General features: G+C 47.0%; 2 protein-coding genes and 1 long non-coding RNA gene across 6 annotated transcripts in view; 2 read left to right on the top strand and 1 right to left on the bottom strand.

Moving 5' to 3' along the window:
- Window positions 1–2495, top strand: part of RETREG1 (reticulophagy regulator 1) — a 112394-nt gene extending 109899 nt beyond the window's left edge. For all 3 annotated transcript variants that reach the window (XM_055325166.1, XM_055325167.1, XM_055325168.1), the window contains one exon: window positions 1570–2495. In XM_055325166.1, coding sequence (XP_055181141.1) covers window positions 1570–2063 — 494 coding nt within the window. In that variant the 3' untranslated portion in view covers window positions 2064–2495. The remainder of the gene's footprint in view (window positions 1–1569) is intronic.
- A 2654-nt stretch (window positions 2496–5149) lies between these two features.
- LOC129509527 (uncharacterized) lies at window positions 5150–10407 on the bottom strand. Its single transcript, XR_008664368.1, has 3 exons — window positions 10311–10407; window positions 8649–8889; window positions 5150–8368 (listed from the first exon to the last, which is right to left on the bottom strand). It is a non-coding gene; the product is annotated as an uncharacterized LOC129509527 (long non-coding RNA).
- Window positions 10408–10564: 157 nt separating this feature from the next.
- ZNF622 (zinc finger protein 622) lies at window positions 10565–24318 on the top strand. 2 transcript variants are annotated; one of them, XM_055325397.1, is made up of 6 exons: window positions 10565–11255; window positions 13029–13289; window positions 13517–13679; window positions 16442–16554; window positions 22863–23006; window positions 24044–24318. In XM_055325397.1, exons 1-6 carry the CDS (start codon window positions 10649–10651, stop codon window positions 24169–24171), a joined length of 1416 nt encoding a protein of 471 aa, XP_055181372.1. In that variant the 5' UTR covers window positions 10565–10648; the 3' UTR covers window positions 24172–24318. The 2 variants fall into 2 exon arrangements, with proteins under 2 accessions (XP_055181372.1, XP_055181373.1); XM_055325398.1 differs by lacking the exons at window positions 22863–23006; window positions 24044–24318 and adding an exon at window positions 21155–22854.
- The last annotated feature ends 450 nt before the right edge of the window (window positions 24319–24768 follow it).

Below are 24768 nucleotides of genomic sequence, written 5' to 3'. Positions count from 1 at the left end.
TGTAGTCTTGCTTTTGTCCTTAGCTAATTGTATGGCCTTGAACAGGTGACATAATTTCTGTGGACCTGTGTCCTCACCTTTAAAATGTATTAGAACATTCACGGAGCAACCTCTAGTGGCTCAGTTGGCAGAGCATGTGACTCCTGATCATGGGGTTGTGAGTTCAAGCCCCACATTGGGCTTAGAGCCTACTTTAAAAAAAAAGCACTCAAACTGCACAAGCCCTACATTATCAAGATAAGGATAATAAACCCTTTGTTCGTAAGCATCCTATCTCAGACTTAGACAACAAAAGGGGCATCAATAATCCAACCCACATAGAAAGTATTAATTAAATTGAAGAGTTCAAGTCACTGTTTTCAAGAGTTAACTGTTGTACTGAAAGATTTTCTATGGAAAGTGAATAACAATGAAATCAGTCTGCCTGCTAACCTGTCATTGCCTTCAAATGTCCCAAATCTTAAAGTGTTCCTGTATGTATTCTGGACACAAATCTGGTAAACGGGGCATAGTTATTTTCAGCGATATTTATAGGAAGCCAAGTGCTCCTATGAGCTCTTAAGTTGAATATGGAACAGAAGGAGCAATATTTTCTTTCTTTTTATTTTTTGACAGGCAAAGCATTTTATGCACGTGCAAAACATATCTAAAACAAGTTATGTTTTTTACAGAACAGTGGTAGTTTCTAACATTTTTTTATGAATTTATTTTTTATTGGTGTTCAATTTGCCAACATATAGAATAACACCCAGTGCTTATCCCATCAAGTGCCCCCCTCAGTGAATATTTTCTTTTAATTCCTTGCATTAGACAAACATAGGTTACAGATGCTAAGACATTGCTCTCCATGGAGGAAAATGCTGAGGCAGGATAATACCGTTTGTTACACCAGAACCCATGAAAACCTCCAACTGAAATATTTTTAAACTTTGTGATCATACATATCCACACTGGCTTCCAGCTGATACCCTCCCTGGGCCAGGATGAAAGTTTTGTTTACAATGAACATTTAAACCTATTATATATAGGTCTATATATATATATATGAAGCAAAACAAATGAGCAAAGGGGAAGAAAGAGAGAGGGAGACCAAGAAACAGACTCTTGAACAGAGAATAGACGCACGGTTTCCAGAGGGGAGGTGGTGGGGCTGGGTGAACTAGGCGACGGGGTGAAGGAGGGCACGTGCGATGAGCTCGGGGTGTTGTATGCAAGCGCTGAATCACTAGGGTGGACACCTGAAGCTAACACTCTGTTAACTCACTGGAATTAAACAAATACAAACTTAGAAAAACTTCAGTCAAGCCTCAAGCTAACGTTAGACGGGTTGGATGTTAAGTCATCACATACCCGGTTTTGTGCTTAAGAGGAAAACTAAAGCCGTAGCGGGGACGTGCGGTCCTGGTGTCCTTGTAGAGAGCCGGTGTCCTGCATTCGAAAGGGGTCCAGCCTGTGGCCGCCAAGGCCGCCTAGAGGGTTCCGGTTACAATCAGAGTTCCTTTCAGACAGTTCTTTTGTTTCCAATCCATCATGGTGCTCAAGCGTGAACTTGTGTGATACATTCCACAGATCTTGATCGACCCAGCGAAGAAGTTTTCTCTCGAGACCTTTCCGATTTTCCATCCGTAGAAAATGGCATGGGAACAAATGATGAAGATGAATTCAGCCTTGGCTTGCCCACTGAGCAAAGGAGAAGAAAGGAGCAGCTGGACAGCGGTGTGAGAACGAGCAGAGAGAGGCAGTCGGCGGCTGGTCTCAGCCTTCCTCTGAGCAGTGACCAAACCTTTCACCTGATGCGCAACCTGGCTGGGGACGCCATCACGGCCGCAGTGACAGCTGCCATCAAGGAGCAGTTAGAGGGCGTGCAGCAAGCACTCTCTCAGGCTGCCCCCAGCCCAGGAGACGACACAGACACTGAAGAAGGTGATGACTTTGAACTACTTGACCAGTCAGAGCTTGATCAAATTGAGAGTGAGTTGGGACTCTCACAAGACCAAGAAGCAGAAGCACAGCAAAATAAGAAGTCTTCGGGCTTCCTTTCAAATCTACTCGGAGGCCATTAGTCTGGGAATCAACTTGTTCAACACAGCACAGAGAAAACTACCAAAAAATTTGAAACAAGCAAAAAAAAAAAAAAAAAAAAAAGGAAAAAAAAGGAAAAAAAAATTTTTTTGAACTGTGAGCTTTACTGATTACTTCAGATTTTTTTCTTATTTTTCCTTCTGCAGTGAATTGGTTGGATATATATCAGCTGATACTGATATTTCCTATAGTTATTTTTATGTAATAAGCATGGAAATGAACTTTATATACATATATATATACATACTGTGGTGTCAGACATGAATATTAGAGGTTGTTTTTAAAGCAAAAACACCAAATTATTGGGATCCTCTTATAAGTACTCCTTATTTTTTCTTTACAATTAATTTTTCAAGCATGCAAACAGTTTATTGTAACTCACTGAAATATTAACCATTAGTTGTGAATACGAAGCAGTATCATCTCCTTTGTTACTGATACTTGGAAACAGTTAAAAAATTCTGGTAGACTCTGATGTAAAAAAAAACAAAAATTATCACGGTATCTTTAATCGAAGGACTTGGGAAATATCATCAAAATTAATTTCCTAGGGATAATTTAAAAAATATATTTAAATACTTTGGATAGGCTGATACATTTCCACGTCGTTTCTGCAGTCATAGACTTAGGCCTACCTGTGTAAGTGGCATGCTCCGTGGACGGCAGCTCTGGCCTTGCCCTCGGTGGTGTGACCCCTGGAAGGCAAGTAATGGTGTATCGCACAGACAGGGGTTTTGATGGAAACACAGACTGGGCTGCATTTGGTTGCTGGGCCGTCAGGTACTTGTCAGAGATGTTGTCAAGTGCAGGTCTGTTCTGCTTGCTCAGACCCAAGTTAAATCGTCATCTCTCCTATTACGTCATGGACAAAGTCTCTTCAAGTTGTGAAACGCGTGCCTGGTACGTTCTGTGAGTGATGTTGTCATCGGCAGTAGAGAAACAGTGACTGCTTCCGTAGTCTGTAGCGCGTCTCCTGCGGGAGGGAAATTTGCTTGGCTCTAAGGTGTCTTTACTTGCTGCTAAAGTCTAAAAATAGAACCTGTTTCTACTGGGAAGCTAGAATATATTTTTCCTTTATTTAAACTTTTTAGATCACCTTCAAATAACCAAATTGATATAGGCTTTTAACAAAGGATTTCGCAGAAATCAAGCTAAGTTTGCTTTTGTGATGTAAACTTTTAATAGTGTCGAGGGACCATGCCAGCCAACTACCAACAATCCCTTCAATCTTCAGGTACAGCTGGCATTTCTACAGATGCATACAGACGTCTGAGACCCTGAGAAAGGAAAGATAATCCAAGAATATAGGAAAGCTGTTGTCCCTTCCCTTCATTTTATCCCTTTCCTTCTATTCCTAAAGACGATAGGTAATCTGATGTTTTAGTGTAGCATCTCTTATTTATTTTTTCTGAGGTATTAAAATATCTAGACTGAATTTTGCCAAATGTAAAGGGAGATAAGTTATTGAGGACTTTCAACACATGCTTTTTGTGACTGACTACGCTTATATGTCATTAGTGCCTCATGACTGTGTTTGATGTCCTTTACTGATACAAAGTGAGCCTGTGCCTTCATTATCTTGCCCATTTTGGTACAAAAACCTGGTGTTAGATCTATGAACTGTGTGGGTTAGGGAGGAATATACCTGAATTCTATTCAATACGAGTTTCTGGACATAAAGAACAATACAGTCACATATTTATAAAATAGTTGTCACCAGGATTCTTTTTTTTTTTTTTTATGTGTATGTTTCTGTATTTAAAAAATGTTCTTGGCCATGAAGTCAAAAAGTTTTCAGTCGTTTCAATTTCTTCATGGAGGGGAAAAAAAGAAGGTGACCCATGTAACTAAAGAATGTGTTAAGAGTCATAGACAAGCTTACAGAAAGATAAACTCTAGAGTTGGTGTTACAAACAATAAAACTAGGGTCAAATATTATGAACTATAAATTAAAAGTGGTTTGGGGATGGCGAGGTTGTTAGGGTAGGAAATTGTGTTATTAACACTCTGGAGGAGACATACCAACTTGCTATGGGTAGTAGCATCATAACCAGACATGTACTTCAATATTTATTCCAGAACATATGTCATTACAGATGTACCCAGTGCAGTAACAGTACTCCTAATTCAGACAAAGAGGGGTGCTGTGGGGTTGTGTGTGTGTGTGTGTGTGTGTGAATGTGTTGGTGGATGTACTGTATATAATCCTATTTCTGATTTTAAGGTATAGTAACAGTAAACCCCGATAAGTGATCCAGTCCCAGTGGGGACTACTTACCCCTTACTGTGAGAATTTATGCATTCATTAAAGTGTGAAACATGGATTCTTTTTAATTGCAAAGGAGTTGTAGAAAAAATGCTTTGCAAAAGAATGCTGAGCAAAATGAGACGATGGAAATAGCATACATTGATTATGCATTTTGACCTGAAACAATGAAGCAGAGCTCAAGAAGTTCAAGCTTGCTTTGGAAAGTCAATCCAGGCTTACAGCCCTGTTTATATTCTCATTTTGAATCATCATTGCTTTTCCCTTACTCTAAAAATTCTCAGAAGTGATTTTTAAACCGCTCCCCCCATGTAATAGAATATTAGGAAAAGAAATATTTATAATTGTAATTGGCAAACGTCCTCAACACATTTAAGCGTCTCACTCCTGTCTTTGAAATAAGTGCAACTCTTCAGCTTTTAAAAAATAGCAAATGCTAGTATACTGCTGATTTTAGGCAAGAAGCAAATCTACATTTAAGAAAAAAGTGACTTAAACATTTTCCTTTCTGTTTATAATTTAGGTTGATGTAGTTCTTTATACACTGCTTCAGTTATATTAGTTACAAGATAGGAAATTATTCTGAAAACCCTTATTAAACTGTAGTTGTCATAGGTCATTTGTATCATGATAAAGGTAGAAAGCCTCAGAAATATATTTTTGTGTATTATCCCTCCATTTCCACTGCAGCAGTTAAGTTAGTATGGGATGTCATAAATACCAGTTCTAGTTCTAATGTTAATATTATGACCCCTTAAGATACAATGTGAAAGCCACATAACGTCCTCAAACTACCACTTCGGGTTCCCCAAACAAAAAATTAGGAAGCTAATTATTCTCTTACACAAGAATCTTTTTAGAATGAATGGAAAAAAGTATCTGAAGCACTTTCGGGGCGGGGGGCGGGGGGAGGCTATATATAACCGAGAGAGTGATTTTTTTTTTTCCTACCTGTGTTTCAACTAAACCACCTTTTCAAACATTAAAACAAAGTCAATCAACAAGTACCTGCTTATAAGAAAACTCTAAAGTTCTTTCAGTAGGAGTAGCAGTATATTGGCCTCATAATCCCGGAAATGCTGTGGAATAAAAAAGATGAAAAGTGTTGCAAAAATGTCTATTTTTTCAGTTGACTCTGGACCACGTGTGAGGTTCTAAACTAGCCATTTTTAATGGATCTAACACTGGCTGGGAGGCTCCAAGTCATTCACATTAGATCTATACCTGTTTCCTTCATCTATAAAATTAAGTTATAGCATCTGCATCCCATAGTGTGTAATTCAGTGTCTAAGACTGGCTTTGGCAAACTATGGCTTATGGGCCAAATCTGGTCTGCGGCTGTTTTTATATGGAATAGCAGCTAAGAATGATTTTTTAAAGGTTTTTAAATAGTTGAAAAAAATCAGAAGAGTTCATGACTTGTGTAAAATATATGAAATTAAAAATTCATCCATAAATAAAGTTTTTTTGGAACATAGACACACTCATTTATGTACTGTCTATGGCTGCTTTTATATTTTCTCTTTTTATATAAAGAAAAAAGTTGAATAATTGTGGCAGGGACCATAGGCCTAACAAAGCCAAAACATTTACTATCATACCCTCTATAGGAAAAGTTTGCCAACTGTTCGTCCAATACATAGAAAATACTCAGTTACAGTTACAATCACGTGTAATCCTGATGACTCTACAATTAAGCAGTAGTAAGAGCATTTATCAGAAGGACAGGGTTAAATCAATTTTCATTTCCAAAGTCACATAGCTAGTAAGGGGGAAAGCCAGTTTGTCCCCAGAGCGTATTCTCTTTCTAGTATATTATGTTATCTAATTTTTTGTTTTTTAGATACATTAAGAATGATCATAATTTTAAATAGTTCAGAAGTTTACTAAATATTAATGACTGAATTTTTAGGTTTTTTTTTCAAAGAATCCAGAAATCAGCTGATCTATACTATTGTAAATGCTATGATAACCAGGTATTCTCACTTCTTTGTTAATTTAAGAACAGAAAACTCTGCATATCTAGACACCCAAAAACCAAGAGGTAGTAAAACGTATTAAAGTTGTCTATTGAAAATAAAAATTCTCTACTTAACATTTTTTAATGAACACCAAATTCACAGAACTTGTAAACCATTTACTAAATGTTAGTTTTTTATATTCTTTGTTATCCCCCAAAAGTAATCCCATCCAACCCTTTTAAGGTTTTCCTTTTAAAAACCAAGTTGCTACTGCAATATAGGTATGTGGAAAGTAGTAAGCCTGTCACAAGAGAACACTACATATCAATGTTAGTATCTCAGCTGACTTGCAGGTGAATTTATTTCCTCTTATTTTAAATTTTGTAATTATCAAAAATCAATGTCCCAACATCTGTCAGGATTGAAAAGGAACCACATCGTCATTGATACTGTCACTTTTACGGTGTGTAGCATAACTTCACTAGTTTGGCAATTAAATGATCTTGAGGGCTGTGTCACAGTGTCCAGAAAGAATTTTAATTTTTAAGATTTTCAAATCTAAATTTTTTACATGGGCAGTCTCAGTTTAAATTCTTCAGTAAAACGATTAATTAGGTAAGAAACCTTTTTCATAGTACGGTCAACAGGAATTAGACACATTAACATAATATTCTGAGTATATGGCAGAGAAGTTCAACACAAGGTCCCTTGGCCAATCATCTTGCGTTTACCGAGGAGCTGTTGGCTACAGACCCGCTCCTTTCAAGTATTTTTCCAGTCCATTCCAGGTACTGCTGTTGGATCTCAAGGACCACTTCTGTTCCTGATGCCCATGTAAACTGCAACATTTTTTTTGAGTGCCTACTGTTTTAGCAAATGAAGAATGAACAACAAAGTATGGAATTCAGTCCTCTACCCAATACGATACCTTAATCCTCTCTAATCCTATTTCCTCATCTTTACCTGTATCCTATGCTTCGATGCAAACTAGACTAACATTCTTCCTAAATATGTCCCTTAGTTTGGCCCCTTCACAGTATTTCTTCTACTTTCCACCTCCCTGCTCCACTTGCAGATGAAGTCTTCAGTTTCCCCGCTCCTTCGGGACCCATCTGAAATGTCAGCTTCTTAATGAAAACTTTTCTGGTCTCTAGTCGGATGAGATTTTTCTATCCTAAATCCCATTGCCCCTTTATGTTTTGTTGTAAGTGGCCCAGTCTTTAATGTGTTCATTGTGTATTTATCATCATCCCTATCAAATTGTAAGAAACTCCTTGAGGGTAAAGATTCCTTAATTTAGAATTAGAAGAGTATTTTAAAGGAATGACTATGTTTTTGATTATGACTTTTGGAAAGCCCCTTAGATGGCCTAAGGATGAGAGCTGGTTGCCAGGGGAACCGACCTGTGGGGAGGAGAAAGTAGCTGGAGGCTGAGTTCAATCACCAAAGATTTAATCAGTCAGGCCTACTAAGGAAACCTCCATAAAACCCCACAACGGGGGGGGGGGGGGGGGGTCAGAGCTTTTCGGTTAGTGAAGCGGAACAAATCCATGTGCCAGGTGGGTGACTGCACCCAGGCTCCACGGGGACAGAAGCTCCTGTATTTAGGACCCTTCTGGACCTCACCCTGTGTGTGTCTTCATCTCTGGCTGTTCATCTGTATCTTTTCATGTCCTTTCTAATAAACCAGTAAGTCACCGGGTTTCCTGAGTTTCGTGAGCCACTCTGCGAATCAGTCAGACTGCAGAGGGCGGGCGGCTTCGAGGCCGTGGGTCTGCACGGGTGGCCCTGGACCTGCTCCCGGGGTCCACGTGGGCGCAGTCCTGTGGGGAGTGGGGAGTCCTCAACCTGGGGAGCTGATGCTGTCGCCGGGTCGCCGGTGTCAGAGTCGGGCTGTCGTGCAGGACTCGGCAGGTGTCAGCTGCTGGGGTGTGGCAGGAACACCCCCCGGAGACTGGTCACACGGGGGCAGGGAACCGGAGCTACTGGAAGGCAAAGGAGCCGCAGCTGCATTCTGTGGGCATCAGGCAGCCATCCCCGATCCATCGGGAAGAGTGACCTGTGAGGAAGAAGGGCTTAGGGAAGAGGAGGCCCCGGGGGTGGGGGCGAGCGGGGCCCTGGGGTGTGCAGACCTCGGGGTCCCCGCAGGAGGGAAAGGAAAGGGTGTGGAACTCCCAGGGGTTCAGACACTGGAGTGGGGGCTCGTGAACACGGACTGAAGGAGGCAGGAAGGAAATGACACACGAAGAATGACGAGATGCTGGAAGAACCACAGGAGAGAGAATAAGAAAAAAGTAAAAGAAACCAAAATCTCCTTACACAGCCATCTTTGGCTTTACCTTTTAGAAAAGCATGAAAATACACAGCAGTTTGGTTTCTCCCCGTCCATGGCTAGTCGCAGGTACATGGTGGCCTCTTCTCCGGGCGGCTGAGCAACTTGAAAAGGTTTTGATGATCTCAAAACCAAGTTTTCTGGAATAAAAATCCCCATCGGATAACTTCCGCGGTAAGAGGTTCGTTTCAAATACTGAACAGTCCGGGCGCCAGCATCGGGGGCACCTGGGTGATGGGGTGTCCAGCCTGGCGGTAGAAAGGAGATGGTCTGGGGGGCCAGGACGGCGGCTTCCCTGAGATCCAGCACTCCAAGGGGTACGCGGTGAAATCAGTTGGGGTGCTTGGGGGGGCCTGGCTGAGGGACACCTGGGTGATGGGGCACCTGGGTCAGGGGGGCCTGGGTGATGGGGTGCCTGGGTGATGGGGCACCTGACTGGGGGGCGCCTGCTTCGGGGGTGCCTAGGTGATGGGGCGCCTGGGTGATGGGGTGCCTGGGTGGGGGGTGCTTGGGTGGTGGGGTGCCTGGGTGATGGAGCACCTGACTGGGGGGTGCCTGGCTTTGGGGGTGCCTAGGTGATGGGGCGCCTCGGTCATGGAGCGCCTGGGTGGGGGATCGCCTGGCTTGGGGGGTGCCTGGGTGATGGGGCACCTGGGTGGGGGGTGCTTGGGTGATGGGGTGCCTGGGTGATGGGGCACCTGACTGGGGGGGTGCCTGGCTTTGGGGGTGCCTAGGTGATGGGGCGCCTCGGTGATGGGGCGCCTGGGTAGGGGATCGCCTGGCTTGGGGGATGCCTGGGTGATGGGGAACCTGGGTGATGGGGTGCCTGGGTGGGGGATCGCCTGGCTTGGGGGTGATGGGGCGCCTGGGTGCGGGGGCGCGTGGCGGGGCGGTGGCCGGCTGCGGGGGCGCCTGGGTCCGGGGTGGGGGGGGCGCCGGGGTGGCTCAGTAGGTTCGGGTCCTGAACTAAAGGGGCGGGGCTGCAGTCGGGGGCCACGCCCCCCCGGTGCCGCCGCCCCCCGGCCCCCGCGAGCGAGCGCAGCGTCGGGCTGATCGCCGCCCCGCCCTGCCCGCGCCCGTCTCAGCCGCGTGTCCGCACCCCTGGAAGCGGGGTGCCCGGGCGGGCGGGGGCGGGGGCGGGGGCGCAGCGCCGGGGCGGCCGAACTCCTCCGTCCCAGCGTCTGGCGCGCGCCCCTCGCGGGGAGGCTGCCCCGGCCCCCCGCGTCCCTGCGAATTCCCGCAGCCTCCGGCCCGGGTCTCCCTTCCCGGACGTGTGGGCACCGGCTCCGTCCTCCGCGCCCCCGGGAGAGCGACCGGGTGGGCGATGCGCGGGGCAGAGCCCCGCGGACCTAGTCCCCGCCCCCTCGGCCCAGTCCCCGCCCCCCTCGGGCTCAGTCCCCGCCCCCCTCGGCCCAGTCCCCGCCCCCCTCGGCCTCAGTCCCCGCCCACCTCGGGCTGGCCCAGCTGGCCCAATCCCCGCCCACCTCGGGCTGGCCCGATCCCGCCCACCTCGGGCTGGCCCGATCCCGCCCACCTCGGGCTGGCCCAATCCCCGCCCACCTAGGGCTGGCCCAATCCCCGCCCACCTCGGGCTGGCCCAGTCCCCGCCCACCTCAGGCTCAGTCCCCGCCCACCTCGGGCTGGCCCAGCTGGCCCAATCCCCACCCACCTCGGGCGATCCCGCCCACCTCGGGCTGGCCCAATCAACATCCACGTCGGGGTGTGGCCCCGTCCGCGCCGCCGTCAGGCCGACCCTTGCAGCGCCCTCCCCGTGCCGCCTTAACCTACACCCGCTTCAGGCCGAGGGGGCGGGGCCAGGCCAGTCCCGGGCCTGCCCTCGACTTCCGGCGCGGCTGCGGCTCGGAGGCGGGACTTCCGGCCCGGCTGGCATAACTTCCCTGGCGGGCCGGAAGTCGTCGCAGAGCGCGGCCGGCGCGTGCGGGGCTGGGGCTGCGCGTCCTGGGGTCGGCGGGCTCGCCTGGGTGGGCTGGTTCGTGGGCCCCGGCGATGGCGACCTACACCTGCATCACCTGCCGGGTGGCGTTCGGCGACGCGGAGGTGCAGCGGGCGCACTACAAGAGCGACTGGCACCGCTACAACCTGAAGCGCAAGGTGGCGGCCATGGGCCCGGTGAGCGCCGAGGGCTTCCAGGAGCGCGTGCGGGCGCAGCGGGCCGTGGCGGAGCCGGAGAGCAAGGGCGCGGCCACCTACTGCGCCGTGTGCGGCAAGAGGTTCGCGTCCTTCAACGCCTACGAGAACCACCTGCAGTCGCGGCGGCACGCGGAGCTGGAGAGGGCGGCGGTGCGCGCCGTGAGCCGGCAGGTGCAGCTGAGGAACGCCAAGAACCTGGAGAAGGGGCTGGGCGCGGACGGCGTGGACAAGGACGCCCTGAACGCGGCCATCCAGCAGGCCATCAAGGCCCGGCCGGCCGCGCCCCCCGCCAAGGCCCCCGCGGCGCCCGCGCAGCGGCCCCGGAGCCCCGCGCCCGCGGCCCCCGACAGGCCCCCGCGCCTCCAGTGGTTCGAGCAGCGGGCGAGGAGGCTGGCGGGGCGGCGGCCGGCGGAGGGGCACCCGGAGGAGCACCTGGAGGGGCCCCTGCAGGAGGACGACGACGGTAATGCCCTCCCGAGGCCGGCGCGCCCTGTGTCCGCCGCTTGCCTGTCGCGCACTCGGGCCCCGGGCGGCTCCACGGCGCCTGTCGCCCGCGTTTGATTTGATGATTCACCGTTTTGCCGTCGTTGTCAGCGCCGATCCCGGATGTCCGTGCGGGAGTTTATGCTTTGCGGGCGGTCCATGGAGAGGTCGATAGGTCATGACTGCGAATAGTTAGTTGGGGCTGCTGCTGCTTTCTTTTTCTTTTTCTTCTTTTTAATGTTTAAGTCCAGTTGACCTATAAGGTATTGCTGGTTTCAGAGGTGGAGGTCAGTGATTCAGGGCCCGTCGCTTCGCCCAGGTACCCCGTCCCCCACCCTCCAGGGGGCCCTCAGTTCGTGTCCCATGATCAGGGTCTCTTAGGGTTTGTCTCCCTCTCTGATTTCATCTTGTTTTATTTCTTCCTCTGGGAACTTCTGCTTTGTTTATTAAATCCCACGCGAGTGAGGTCATATGATGCATGATACCTTCTGCTTTTAAAGATGTTATTTATTCATGAGAGAGACCGAGAGCAGCAGAGACACAGGCAGAGGGAGAAGCTGGCCCCCTGCAGGGACTCGATCCCGGGACCCCGGGGTCATGCCCTGAGCCAAAGGCACATGCTCCACTGCTGAGCCCTCCAGGCGTCCCTCTGTGGGGTTTGTGTGTTTTTGTGTGGTTTTTTTTTGTTTGTTTTTGTTTTTTGGGGGCGGCTGAATAGCCCATTGTATATATAGAGAGACCACATCATCTGTCGCTGGGCTTCCAGGTTCTTTTCCCTAGTTTGGCTGTTGTGGACATTGCTGCTGTGAACATTGGGGAGCAGGTGCCCCTTTGGACCACTGCATGTGTATCTTTGGGGTAAATACCTAGTAGAGCAATTGCTGGGTCATCGGGTAGCTCCATTTTCAACTTTTTGAGGAGCCTTCACGGTTTTCCTCAGTGGCTGCACCAGTTCACATTCCCATCAACGGTGTGTTAAGGGGTTTCCCCTTTCTACACATGCTCACCAACATCTGTCATTTCCTGACTTGTTAATTTTAGCCGTTCTGACTGGTGGGATCTCCTTGTGGTGCTGATTTGTATTTCCCTGGTACCGAGGGATGTGGAGCGTTTTTTCACGTGTCTGTTGGCCACGTCTGTGTCTTTGAAGAGGTGTCTGTTCATGTCCTCTGCCTGTTTCTTGATTGGATGCTTTGGGTGTTGTTGATGACTTCTGTATTGAGTGAGGAGGCATTTGCTGTTCGCATAGGAGGGCATGATACCGCCTGCACCAACGAATGTAGGACTTGGGATTCTGCTGGGTTTCTAGGTAGGATGGCTCTGCGTCTAATTTAGTTGCTTAAAACAACAAAACGGGGGCTTCAGAATCAACTAGCTAACCTGAAATGTGGAGGTGGAGCCAGCAACCAAGCCTCCTCTTTTTTATGAGCTATTTATTCCCTCCTGGTCTCATCCCACATCCCATTAATATGGATTGTATGTGTTCCTATAGGCTTAGGAAGGAAGTACAGACTCCAGTATGCTGGAAAAGAAAGATTAAGGAGTCTTTAGCGGTACAAGCTCGTCTGTGTGAAGGGACCAGCTAAAATTGAGATCTTAAAAGAGGGTCTGTCCTTGGATGTAATTAGCACTCTGTCTCCCCAGATGTAAGACTGTACCATCTCCTATTTATGAATCATTATGGTTTCTTCGATTGTAGTTACCACTTTCTTAAACTGTTTTTTTTTTTTTTTTTAAAATCTCTGGCTTGAAGATTGGGAAGATATTGATTCTGATGAGGAGTTGGAATGTGAGGATGCTGACGCCATGGATGACGTGGAGGAGCAGGACGTAGAGGAGGAGGAGGCTGCGGGAGGCCCCCTCATTGGTGCCATCCCCATAACAGACTGCTTATTTTGTCCCCATCACTCAAGCTCTCTGATGAAGAATGTGGCTCATATGACTAAAGTCCACAGCTTCTTTATTCCCGATATAGAGTATCTTTCAGATCTTAAGGGACTGATTAAGTATCTGGGTGAGTACAATAATTTTCCTTTTAATGAGGAAATACCACATTATTGGGGGACAGATTTTAAGGGAACATTCATTTTTTGTTTCTCGTCAGTCTTTTATTGAATTATCTGCTTATTTCGTAAAGATAAAAAATGATGCATGTTTTTTTGAATCGTGGAGATAAATTGTGAGCTTTAACCTGGCGGCGGAAAGCTCCTCTTATGTTTTGTCTTCAAATTATTTTTCCAGGAGAGAAAGTTGGTGTTGGGAAGATTTGCTTGTGGTGCAATGAGAAGGGGAAATCCTTCTACTCCACGGAAGCTGTACAGGCACACATGAATGACAAAAGCCACTGTAAGCTCTTCACAGATGGCAATGCTGCTTTGGAATTTGCAGACTTCTATGATTTTAGGTAAGTCTGTGGTTTGTAAGCACAGTGAGGTCATCGTATTTGCATTGATCTTAGGTGTGCCAGTGCTTACCACGTGTCTGGCACAGTACAATTATGTGCTTTATAATTTATAACTCTTCCATATGGGTGATTGTTACTTCTCGGTTTGTAGATAAGAAACTGACTATGAGAGTTGAACATACACATTTAATAAAAGAGATCTGATAGAGAGACGATCTCAGGCCCAAAGTGAAGTTTGTCTGACTTGAAAACTTGTTTTTCTTCTTTTGTTGTTTAAAGGGTTAGGAGCTCAGTTTTGCCAGTTACCTTGCAAACAGAGGGACTGAGGTTAGATTTCATCCTTTGGTTTCCCTAAGAGTCCTTGAATCACAAACAGTCTCCTAAGGTAATTGAGGTGGTTGCTGAACGAGGCCCGACCCAGGCATTTATTTGATGGTGACATTATCCCATAGGTGGTTCACCTTTAACTAGAAAGTTGGATAATTCGTCCATGATGCGAGGGATCTGTGCCAGGCACTTTTGAACAGCTAGTTCCCAGTGTCACAGTACCTAGCACAGGTGTCCTGACCTAGCACGGGTGTGCTACACAAGCAGTTGTGTGTAGTTACCATGCCAAGCATGCACAGTCTCCAGATGCATGTGTTCAGAAAAGTCCTGGTCTCTTAAATCATCCTTCCTGGTTTTCCTCCTGATTTCTCATTCTTCTTTTGCATTGAGCAAAAGGTTTTATTTCAGCCATTTTGGTGGCTGGGTAGTGGTGTCCCATTGTGGTTTTAATTTGCATCTCCCTGATAATAATGAATGTAGTTGAGAACCTTTTTATATTAGTTGGTCATTTGGATATCTCTGCTGGGGTGTCTGATCAAGTCTTGTCTGTTTCTTTATTGGGATTGGGTTATCTGTCTTAACTTTTAACATTTTGACGTGTAACTCTCCAATTATTCTCCAATTATCTCCAATTATATGTCTGAGAACATTTCTAGGAACATAGAGGTTCTTCTAGAATTGCAGTGTCCAATACGGTAATTACTAGGTATATGCATACAGCTATTTAAGTTAATTAGAAATTAAGTTAAAAAGTTAAAAATTTAGTTTTTTAGTTGCACTACCTAGATTTCAAAGCTCAGTGCTTAAAAGCACATGTGACTCGTAGCTCCTATATTGGACACACAGGCCTAGAAAGAACTGTGATCACAGAATTCTATTGGAATTCTATTCTAGAACTTGTTTTTAGAATGGTTAAGTTGAGGGGAGCTGCATCTCCAGCTCTACATTCTCTTCTGTCTAGCTGGCAACCATCTTGGGAAGAAACGAATAGGAGAAAGAAAGAATTCAGTTACAGATTATTTTCCCAGTCTCTCTTTTTTTTCTCAAGGGCAATTTGATGTTAATAGGAAATTTGAGCAGAAAGCACAGAGATCTCCCATATAATCTTTGCCCCCCACAACGGCACGAGCATGATAACCTCCCTGGTTATGGACATCCTTCACTAGTCGTAATTGATGAACTCACGCTAGCACCTCCTCATCACCAAGTACATAGCTTACATTGGGGCTCCACTGTTAGTGTTGTACATTTTCTAAGTCTGGACATAGGTGCGATGGCGTGTATCTGCCATTACAGTAGCGTACAGTGTCGTGTCACTGCCCTGAAAATCATCTGGAATCCACCTATTCTTCCTCCTTGTCTTTTCAGACTGGCGTCTTTCACTTAGTAATACACATTTAAGTTTTCTCTGTGTCTTTTCATGGTTCACTAGTTCATTTCTTTTTAGCACCGAATACTATTCCATTGTCTGTCTGGATGTACCACCATTTATCCACTCACCTACTGAAGGATATTTTGGTTGCTTCTGAGTTTGGACGATTATGGATAAAGCTGCCGTAACCATCAGTGTGCAGGTTTTTGTGTTGACATGTTTCCAGGTCCTTTGGATAAATACTAAACAACACAATTGTTGTATCCTGTGGTAAAGAGTATGTTTGATTTTGCACGACCACCAAACTGTCTTGCAAAATGGCCGCATCATTTTGTGTTCCCGCCACCCATGAATGAGAGTTGTTGCTGCTCCACTTTCTCACCTGTGCTTAGTGTTGTCATATTCTGGATTTTGGCCATTTGAATACACGTGTAGTGTTATCTCATTTGATTTTGCATTTTTCTGGTGACATGCTGTGAAGCATCATTGTCTACAATCTGTGTTTCTTAGTGAGGTGGCCAGTAAGGTCTTTGCCCCATTTTTAAATCTGATTTGTATTCCTGTTGAGTTTTTTGTGTATTTTGAATAATGGTCCTTTATCAGATATGTCTTCTGCAAATATTTTTTCTCAATCTAATGGCTTGTGTTTTAATTGCCTTGACATTGTCTTCCCCAGAGCAGAAGTTTAACAAAGTGTCCAACTTACCAACTATTCCTTCCATGGATCATGCCTTTGGTGGTGTATGTAAAAAGTCCTCATCAAACCCTAAGCCATCTAGATTTTTTCCCCATGTTCTGTTCTAAGCATTCTTACAGTTCTGCGTTTTGCATTTAGGTCTGTGATCCATCTTGAGTTTATAGGTCACTTGCGTGCTTTTTATTACAGCGGATGCACCCAGGTTGGTTCTTCTACTGAACCTTTCAGCTTGTCATGCCTGTAGCTATATATCCCCTGCTTTGAGGTAGCTAGTGGGTTTGCCATTTTGCAAATACAATTTATCTTTTAATTAAATCTGGGGTGTTAGTCTTTGTATTAATGCCATTATTAATGCCACCATTACAGGAGTAGCTATCCGGATCACAAGGAAGGGGACCACCCTGATGAGACTGAGGAATTGCCTTCAGAAAAGACAGTAGAATACGATGATGAAACCATGGAGCTGATTCTACCTTCTGGTAAGTGCACTTGTCAAAGATAAATAGCTTAATGCCAGTGAGATTATTAGGCGTGTCACATCAGTCCCCTTCCATACTGAGGAAGATAGTTAAACTTTTTAAGTTCTATGTTCTTGGACACATAGTAAATTCTGAAGGTTGCCACTTAGCTCTGTGTTGGCTGTTTCATTGAAATTATCAATGTTTTTGCTTCTGTTACGATTCCAAGTGCTTTGATCAGTCATTTCCTTTCAAATACATAGACATTTTGCATTTGGTTCTTTATTATTATTATTATTGCCTCTTTTAGGTTTTTCTTGTAAGTCATGGCCCTGCTCTTATTCTTTGAATTGGTTCCTGTTTCCTCGTGTTGCTCAGACTTCCTCCTGGTAGTCTGTCCCAGGCGTACCTAACGACAGTGCCCGGTTGCCTCTGTATTCTGATTCTGGTAGGGAGGCAGGGAGTTGGAATTGTGCCTGCTACTTGAGGGAACAAGATTTGACTGAAAAGGTGGGGGGACAAAAGCTATGGGTCTGACAAGCATCCACTATTGCTTCCAGTGTTAGGATTAGCTGATGAGAATGGGAGAAGCTACAGAAGCACCTGTGAGAAGGAACGGGCATGGAGCCATGGAGATAGTAAAGTCCTAATGATACTATTTACTGAAAGGTGGCCTGGTACGTGGCTACATTATTTCATCTTTACAAGCGGGTTAGAGTCCATTAGCCTTATTTGACCTGTAAGCCTGCTGCAATTTAAGTAGGGTGAAGAGTTGACCCAAGACCCTAGTCAGTGAAGCCTTTTTCACGTCTTCCCAACCTGTCTTTGGGAGGTGTGCAGCAACGGTGGGGGCAGGAGCAGCTATCCTGCTCGTGGAGCTGACTGCTCAAGAAACCGTCTTGTATCACGGCTCTTCACATAGAATAGCACTGCTTAGGTACGGACAGCTCCTTAACTCGGAGTAATGACCTTTGAGGCCAAGGGCAGCTTTAGAGTGTGACGTAGGAGGAAGGGGCGGGCGGAGCCTGACTCGAAGACGTAACTCTCCTTACAGTGATGAGGGCGCTGTCAGGCGTGGCATTGTGGCCTGTGCAAGACACAGGAGCAAAAATACATTACAGAAAATCTCTTGTAGCCTTCCTCTGGTGGAAATGTCAGTACACTATAGCAGAAATAAGCTGAATAACTTAATTTCCAGGGCGGGCTCTTTTAGCCCCTTACCTCATGAGCATCCATGTCCTTGACTGGAGAGTGTGATGACCCGGACTGTGCCCAAGTTGACTAAGATGATCCCTGTAGCGTCTGGCGTGTCATTAAGAATGGGGGCTTCGTTTTGCGTTGACTCCAGCATATTCGATAGCAGACTGTGCACAATGAGCATATCCTATTTAAGAGATACAGTCTATTTGAGAGAAATTTCATTTAAACATAAAAGTTTTGCAGCTTTACTTAGGGGTCTTTTTTTTGGGGGGGGGTCTAGAAAACACCTTTTCCTAGGATGATTGAGCTAAGATTAGCCAAAGCCCCAAATGGGCGTCTTGTCAGGATACTCTCCCACGTAGAAATGGTTCCTAAGTGCAAATCTTATATAGCCTTTGAATATTTTTTCCTTTTTTTCTCTTGAACGCTTGTCTCTGTCATCATTACTGCTCCCTATGTGTCCATCTCCACTCTGGTGTCCTCTCTACCACCCAGAGCGTTCTTCCCAGAACAAACGCCAGTCTGTTTCCTTTTCCTCTGGAATTCCTCCAGGGGGAGCCATTGTTCTTCCGATAAGTTAGTTTTTCCAGGTGCGACCCCCACCAGGTATCCTGTTCTATCCCTTTACCTGCCCAATGGCAGTTTCCCTCCTCTGGGACTTTGCATGGCTGGTGCTTCTGTCTTACTGCTGCTAAGACGTGGGTTCGCCCCTCCATCAGCTTTTGTGAACTCAGCCCCTGCCCTGAGTGTGGGGAGTCTCCTCTGCTCCTGGGACACTTGCCTATCTGTCGGAACAGTCCTCTCCTTTGTAATTGTTGGCTTGCTTGCCTCTCTTCCCCCTTTACTTTTTTAAAAAGGGGTTTCATCTGCTGCTTTCATCTCAGCACTGGGTCTCAGGCACACGAGAGCCAGATAAATGTTTGTTGACTGAGTAATTGAGGGGTTGGAGGTGACTTTAAAAGGAAAGTAAGGTCGACTGTCTTGGGCCTGACACAGACCAGGAGAAGCAGAGCAGAGGGAACCATTGTGGGCTAAGGGGCCTCGGGCTTGGAATCAGTCAGTGGCCTGCAGCACCGTGCAGCAGATTGCTTGTCTCTACATCCTCATGTAGTCGAAGAAGACAGTGGCGGGAGATTAATTTGAAGGTCCAGTTTCCCTGGTTTTTTAAAGCCTGGATTCCGGGATCCCTGGGTGACGCAGCGGTTTAGCGCCTGCCTTTGGACCAAGGCGCGATCCTGGAGACCCAGGATCGAATCCCACGTCGGGCTCCCGGTGCATGGAGCCTGCTTCTCCCTCTGCCTGTGTCTCTGCCTTTCTCTCTCTGTGTATGACTATCATAAATAAATAAAAATTAAAAAAATAAAAAACAAAGCCTGGATTCCTTGCACTGCTGCTGGCCACCTACTATTAGATAATAAGCCTCAGGACAGGGAGTAGTGAAGGATAGTAAGTGGTTTGGTGTTGCTGTGAGGTACTGCACTTGTAGACACTCTGGAGAGACGTGAGCGGCAGTACTCACAGGCTCCTAACCAGGCCGCCTGCATTGCTTCGTCTGAATGTGCCGTTTCCTGGGGAAAGGCCATCGTGCTTAGTCACCTGTGTGGGGTGGCCCAGTTAGCTAAGTGTCTGCCTTCAGCTCAGGTCATGGTCTTGAGGTCGTGCGATAGAGCTTGCATCAGGGCGCCCTGCTCATCGGGGAGTCGGCTTCGCCCTCTGGCCCTCCCCCTGCTCCTGAGCTGCAAGCACACACACTCGCCTTCTCAAAAAAAATGAGTGAAATTTTTAATATCACCTGTGTGGCCATGCATGTTTGTTTAAAACACCTGTGACCTGGAGAATAATGAGAGCCACTGATAAAAACAATCTAAGTCCTTCACTAGCTTCGTGGGTCTTCACAGATGATTGACTGGTGAGACCTTATTAAAGAATTTGTTTAGGGATGCCTGGGTGGCTCAGCGGTTGCGCATCTGTCTGCAGCTCAGGGCGATCCTGGGGTCCGAGATCGAGTCCCACGTCAGGCTCCCTGTGAAGAGCCTGCTTCTCCCTCTGCCTGTGTCTCTGCCTCTCTCTGTCTCTCATGAATAAATAAATGAAATCTTAAAAAAAGAAAGAATTTGTTTAATAAATAGCTTTCTTCATGAATCAAAGTTTGCTAGTATTCTGAAATGTCTTCCAGGTGGACTGATACCTTGCTTTTCATGTCACCTGTAGTTCCACCGTCTTCTGTTAAAAACTCGCCATCTGTGAGACATGATGGTTTCTAGTCCATTGACTTGCCCTCATGTCTCAGTTCTGGTTTGGGAAGTTCTCTAACGAGCCGGGAGAGTGGGAGATCTGAGTAAGCCCCGTAACCGAGGAGCAGTATTACAGCAGTATGTCCAGTCCCGTTTACGTCTTTGAACGAGGCTGCCGGTCAGAAACCTTTTCAGTTACTCGACTGAGTTAGTGTGGATGTTAGCATGAAGCTGATCTGAGAAGGACTGTACTGTGGAAACCTTGGTGACATTTAATCGACCACACTTAGTAGGGTCCACTTTCAGCCGGTTTCAGAAGCGGTCGTTCGGCCGTCCTCGATCTAATCATAATCACCAAGGAGTAGGTGATCGGAGAGCCAGTGACAAAGAGCGCCCGCAGGGGGCACTGTGAGCATGTATGCGGAGCCTGAGGCCTGGCTCGCTTCCTGGAGTTTACTTCCCTGCTCCTCAGCTCCTGTGGATAAGTTATTGTGAAAGACGCAGGCAGTGAGCAGCTGGGCAGCCGGATGAAACTGGTGGTGGATCCACGAGAAGATGTAATTAATCTTGGGAAAATTACAGCTGGGGGTCATTTCTTTTCCACTGTCTCTTTGTTAAGTAGGAGCAGACAGTTTTCCAAGTGGTTATTGTGACGGTGAAAGGTCGATGGACAGAGTGTGGCTTTGCCATCACTAGGACATAACCTGTCTCCTGTTTATTGGGCAGTCACACTGTGTTCTAAAAATAATTTTCCGGGACGCCTGGGTGGCTCAGCGGTTGAGCGTCTGCCTTCGGCTCAGGGCTGGATCCCAGGATCCAGGATCAAGTCGCACGTCAGGCTCCCTGCAAGGAGCCTGCTTCTCCCTCTGCCTGTGTCTCTGCCTCTCTCTCTCTCTGTTTCTCATGAATAAATAAATAAAAATCTTTAAAAAATAAAAATAAAAATAATTTTCCTAGATGAGGGCCTTCAAGTTGAGCTGTTCCTAGCACGTTATTCTTGGTGCTTCCTGTCATTGACACGGGGCAGGGGTAGCTCTAAACTGTGTTTTCAGTTCCCCTGCTGGGGTCACAAACCTTGGTGTTGAGTAATGAACTCAACCCTGAACCCTGAATTTTCAGGGGTGTTCTTCAATGATGCATATGTCCAAAGTCTGCTTACCATTATACATTGTTTTACTTTGTCCCAGTGACCCAGCATTATCATGTAATGATTCTGAGTGTGGCAAACCTAGAGCGTCCTGACCTATTACTATAAATAGAAGATGATAGTGGTGCTGGGGTCTCCTGTAGCAGCCTTCTTCGAAGCTGGAGTCTCGTGCGTCAGCTGCATCGTATCCTTTCCTTGTGGTCTAGAAGCTTTGTTAACTCTTCGAGTGGCTTCCAGAAGAAACAGGTTCAAGGGGACAGGTTCATCTCTGCTGGTATCCAACAACCGACTCATCTTTGAATTGAAAGGGTCTTTTTTGGGGGGGAGTCATCTCTTGCATCCTATGGCAGAGAAACAACTGAAAGTAAGTACTTTCCCATGTTTGTGTAGCAAGCAAACCTTTCCAGGTGGCTTGCCCCAGCTATCGGGACTTAAAATAACCTGACAGAATTTTTTCATGTAAGTGAAAGGTCTAGATCCTAAAGGCAAATACAGCCATCTGGAGTAGTTATAGTCTCCTGTTCATGGTCTTCCTACACAAAAGATGGTGAAAGACCTGGTCTGATAGAAGTAAATGTAAGGCTCTCCTGGAAGCTGTGCACGTGGTTCTCCGCCGCCATGTGTCCTTCACCCCTTTGCAGCGGGAATGGCAGTTCCGTGCCCGGTGGACACGTGCTGTCGTGGAATCGCTCCGTGTTTGTCTGGGAAGGTACCTGATTATTGTTGCTGTGAGAGAACCACACTTAGTGTCAGATTCGATTGCCCTGGGGTGAGGCTGATACCGCCGTGCCAGGACCACCTTGTGAGAGCCCCTGCTGCGAGGGCGCCCGAGTCAGGGAGCCGCTCTGCCCCCTTCACTTTCCTGCTGTGCAACCGAGGCTGGGTGCACGCTTCCTGGAACGGGCCGGGGAATCCACAGTGACTCGTCTCTGAAAGCATGGTTGACCTGCAGAGTTTTACCAGATTCTGCTAATAAGCAAAAGCTGTAGAGGGAATGCAGTTTAATCATCCTTTAGAATTCTGGCTCCCAGGTGATTTCTGTCACATAGAAAACAGCAGGGCAGGGTTTCTGAGCGTGGGACCTTTTAGGCCACATGACTGTTGTGGAGGACTGTCCTGTGCACCGCAGCATGTTTAGCACAACCCTTGACCTCCGTCTGCTAGCCGCTAGCCGGCCTCCTCCAGGTATAACAACCAGCAGTGTCTCCACATGTCCCTGGAGGTAAAGAAATCAGCGGCTTGAGAACTACCACTATGGAGAATTTAGGCAGAAGAAAGGTGGGTTGGTTTTTTTGCTCTAGATCCAGACTAGACTTTTAGGTTTTGAACATCAGGGTTATTATTTGCTTTATCTTTGTATTAAAAAGAAGTTCCGGCCCCTGCCTCCTTTCTCAGGCCCTATTATCCATATTACAGGTTTGCTGTGTCAATCGCTAGAGAAGCATGCACACCAGATGCTGAGTGTTTCAAGTAACAGTGACTTGCCATTCTCTTTTTTTTAAAAAAATCCCTCTATTTTTTGGTGGGCACTTGATGGGATGAGCACTGGGTGTTATTCTGTATGTTGGCAAATTGAACACCAATAAAAAATAAATTTACTATTAAAAAATAAAAAATAAAAAAATAAAAATCCCTCTATTTTTTGATTTTCCATCTCTCATTTTCTAATATGCTACTTCATTTTTATTTTTTTATTTTTTAGCGGATAGAACTTTGTTTCATCTCCATCTTGCTTTTTTGAAAAACAGGTGCCAGAGTGGGTCACCGCTCCTTGATGAGATACTACAAACAGCGATTTGGCTTGTCACGGGCTGTGGCAGTTGCTAAGAATCAGAAGGCCGTGGGCCGGATACTGCAGCAGTACAGAGCCCTGGGATGGACCGGCAGCACAGGTGTGTGGGTACCACCGTGGACCAGCCCAGGGCCTCGTAGGACCCGAGGGGCTTGGCTGGAGTCCTTTCCATTGATGTCCTTATGGGTCCTCCCTAGAGGAAACGGAACTTCTTGGCTCTGGGGCCTTATGTTACTACTTGATATGTTTATGGCAATAAACCCAAAGCTCTGTTACTTAAAAACTTCATATTTCTGGCGCAGTAACTTTCTAAAATGGCATATAATAGATAGTAGTTACAGAAATAAGTACTTGGTAGTCAACAAAGGTGGAAATTATCCTGGAGGTTATACGGAGGACTTAACTAGTGTCCTTGGGGCAAACAGCTCGAGGTACGGAGTCAGACTCGACTTACCTGATTTACTACGTGGTTCTTACATGAGGAACATGAGTAATTTAAGTGACCAAAGCCTCTGTTTCCTCATTTATAAAATGGGAGCAAGAACAGGACCCCCTGGCACCTGGCAGATCTGTGGGTTGCCTGTCCTAACGCGTGTGCTACAGCAGCTCAGTGCTTAGATCTTCGGGGAGACCATCAGCCCCCTGGGGCCTGGAGCAGACGGGGGAGCTCCCTGAGGCGGGCATGGAAAGTCCTAGACGGATAAGCTCCGTGTGCAGTGCCGCGGTGCTTAGTTACACTGGCTTCCTGGCCGCCGGCTGCCACTTAGGTCTAGCAGATGCTGACTTCATCTTACTCTTGTCAGGAACTATCACCTGACTCAATTTATAGTGTCTGCCTTTCTGTCACCTTTGATGAGTGGGGCATTACCTCTGGGGCTTACAGACCCGTCCAGGTGACGGGAACTAGTGAGGCTTGTCCCAGAGACCGTGTGCGAGTACAGGTGGTTGTCTGTAGCTCTGGGCATGTATAACCCCCACGCGCTACGTGGAGACCCCAGGTCAGTGCCCTTCACAGTAAGAACCTGGTTACCACGCCCCCCACCCTCTAGTTAGGTCTGAGAGTCTCTCTCACGATTGGGGTTTTTTCCTGATCACAAATAACCTTTGCCCCATTTCTTGTCCCCTCTGCAACCCCAGGAGCAGCTCTTCTGCATGAGCGGGACATGCAGTACGTCCAGAGGATGAAATCGAAGTGGATGCTGAAGACCGGAATGAAGAACAATGCCACCAAGCAGATGCACTTCAGGCCCCAAGTGAGGTTCTGAGGGTCCCCGAGGATTGAGTGGTGTGTGTCCTGCACAGGTGCGCTTCCTGAGGCCCGGACGCAGCCGGATTGGATGACAGGCCCTTTTTGCTGCTACTTGTCCCTGTTCTTTATCTGCTCTTACCTAAGAATAAAAGTCAGAATCCTGTCGGCTTTTAGCTGTCATTTTTAGACAGGGGTTAAAGGTGATGTTTTCACAAAGTGCGGGCCATGCCTGCTGGGCTCTGGGAGCCAGACTGCTGCCTAGCGGAAGCTTTCCAGCCTCAGCTTTTGATTCCTGGCTGTCAGAATGACATGGGAGAGCAGAAGTGACTTGTCCTCTCCACACGTGTGATTGGACTTTGGGAGGAGTAACTCCACCTTGCCCTGGCATCGGAACCCCCAGAAGGGGGCTGGGAAGCTACGAGGAAGGCGAATGTCCTCGTTTGAGCGTGTTACGGCTCGTGACGTGGCGCAGGTCACTCTCCTTGAGTTTGGGCGGGTTGGCATGTCGTCAGCCTGCCATAAAGGTTCTTTACTTGTAGATGTGAACACGCAAAGGTGCCCCACTGCGCCCTCAGGCTCGGTTTCCAGACCTGCCTTTACTCGAGCAGTTAGT

Source organism: Nyctereutes procyonoides, unplaced genomic scaffold (assembly GCF_905146905.1).
Source record: "Nyctereutes procyonoides isolate TBG_1078 unplaced genomic scaffold, NYPRO_anot_genome, whole genome shotgun sequence".
Classification (NCBI taxonomy): Eukaryota; Metazoa; Chordata; class Mammalia; order Carnivora; family Canidae; genus Nyctereutes; species Nyctereutes procyonoides.
The sequence above is the reverse complement of the archived record's forward strand: the minus strand, read 5'-3'. Positions and strand labels throughout refer to the sequence as shown.

Coding starts and splice junctions, on each gene's coding strand:
- ZNF622 (XM_055325397.1), top strand. CDS start 10,649: ATGGCGACCTACACCTGCATCACCTGCCGGGTGGCGTTCGGCGACGCG. Junction 13,680..16,441: donor GCAGACTTCTATGATTTTAG/GTAAGTCTGTGG, acceptor CCACCATTACAG/GAGTAGCTATCCGGATCACA. Junction 16,555..22,862: donor GGAGCTGATTCTACCTTCTG/GTAAGTGCACTT, acceptor TTTGAAAAACAG/GTGCCAGAGTGGGTCACCGC.